General features: G+C 42.3%; 1 protein-coding gene across 1 annotated transcript in view; it reads right to left on the reverse strand.

Moving 5' to 3' along the window:
- Nucleotides 1-1,113: 1,113 nt before the first annotated feature.
- KATNA1 (katanin p60 (ATPase containing) subunit A 1) overlaps nt 1,114-1,911 on the reverse strand; it is a 33,160-nt gene continuing 32,362 nt past the window's right edge. Inside the window, exon 11 of the mRNA XM_004673928.2 lies at nt 1,114-1,470. Coding sequence (XP_004673985.1) covers nt 1,272-1,470 — 199 coding nt within the window. The 3' untranslated portion in view covers nt 1,114-1,271. The remainder of the gene's footprint in view (nt 1,471-1,911) is intronic.

The following is a 1,911-nucleotide window of genomic DNA, read 5'->3' on the forward strand; positions in this document are numbered from 1 at the left end:
CCGAGCCAGTAGCATAGGGGCTGGCTCCACAGACATGAAGCTGCGTCTCAGAAAAGCTGTTCCCTGGCTATCTGAGTTTGTAGACTAATACCTTTGTAAGAATTGAGGGAGAAGTGAAGCTAACACCTCCAGAAGCTTTTGGCTAGGAAATTTGGAGGTGAGAGTGTCATTCACAGATGTGGAGAATAAAATCATGGAACACAGGTTCAGGTGAGGGGCTGCTGGGATTCCACGAGTGTGTCAGGAAGCTGCTTGGTAACTGGTCCTGGCACCTTACCAGATGATCACGGTCTCCTGTGTGGTCCTCTGCCTCTGCTCTGGCTCTCTTCAAGTCTGGTCTCTGTGGAGTAGCTGAAGATTCTTCAGCTGGCCCACCAGGCCAGCACACGCTGGTCAACCCTGTGTGCCCCGCCCCTTTCAATTCTAGTGCTTTTCCTCTGTGTTCTCTGTCCACATGAAATCATTTGTTATGCACAGACTGACAGGGTCTGACATCACCACTAAGTGTAAACTTGCAGGTTCTAGTGAGAACAATGTAGGAAGTTACACGGCCAATCACAGGGGAGAGGCTGTGCAGTCAGCAGATTCCAGTTCTGCCTTCTCACCAGTGGGACTTTGGACCAGGCAACGCCCTTGGTCTCCTTAAATTCTTTTTTCTATGGCTGGGGCCATGTAAGGGTTAAATGCATTTCATCAGTACAGTGAGCAGCCAAGGCAGAGAACTATCTACTTGCCTATAACCAAGCTCTCATAGACAGAATGAAGTCAAGGAAGTTTGTGAGTGTGTTATTTAGCCCCTTCAGATGCACAGTAACATGCATCTTTGATGCTCTTTGGAGAACAGGAGGCAGGGAGACAGGCACTCTGGGCATGGTCCATGCTCTTAACTGGCTTCTTTGGTAAAAATGCCAAAAAACTTCAGTTATCCACTGGCCCCTAAGGCGCTAGAGGTGGTCTGTTCCCTGCAAGGAACAGTGGCTAGAACCCAAAGATGCTCTGCTTAGAGGTGCAGAGAAAGACAGGTTTCCTGGCCAAGTGACAGCACTTGTGATGCAACATTTGTGGTCAGTGAAAGAAAAACAGGTAATGCTGAAGTTATACAAATATGCTTGGCAGCTTTGAAAAATTGCCTTTATTAGAATCATAAGGGTTTTCAAAAATCTTACCATTATGAAAGTTTAAAAAAATATAGCACTTGGTGCAATGAAATACTACATTTAATTATTATCCAAACACTTAAGGCAGGTTTCTCACAGTTTAAGTGTGAGAATTTAGCATGATCCAAACTCAAATATCCATTTCTCATATCTTTCAATGTCTGCAGCTGATACTGACTTAGAAACCTTTTTTAAAGCCATTTCAAAATCCTCCATAGTTGTAGGCATGTGCATTTCTTCTCTAGAAAGATTTCGGATTTCCTCTGGAGTCAAACCTTCGATACGCCTTCTCATTGCCATCAAGGACGCGTCCCTAGGTTTTAAAGTTAAAAACAAAACAGTGATATTTTGAATGAAAAAGACTGTGTTACAACATTCTGTAATTATGATCTTATGGCATATACATAGTACTAGTGCAAAGAATGTTGCATCAGTATCAACATTCTGATTGCTTTTTGGCAGTTAATTTTGTGATGGAACAGGACGTTAATCAATTCAAGTAACAGACACTGAGAATGAAGCCCAGGAAAAGGTGAAAGGATAAAATTAAGCCAGTAGTTGAACTTCATCATAAGTTTCCAATAAAATAATGAAGTATCAGAGAGACAGGAGAAAAAAAACCAGTTAACTAAAAAGTGAAAGTATCTTCTACATGTGTAGGAAAAGTTAAATGATCAAGACAGGTTGGCTCTCCTTTCCCATTTTTGTATTTAGTATTTTGGTTTAAAAAAAAGATGAGGCCCTCCCTGGTGGC

Source organism: Condylura cristata, unplaced genomic scaffold (genome assembly GCF_000260355.1).
Source record: "Condylura cristata isolate star-nosed mole 26May11 unplaced genomic scaffold, ConCri1.0 scaffold00001, whole genome shotgun sequence".
NCBI classification, from domain to species: domain Eukaryota; kingdom Metazoa; phylum Chordata; class Mammalia; order Eulipotyphla; family Talpidae; genus Condylura; species Condylura cristata.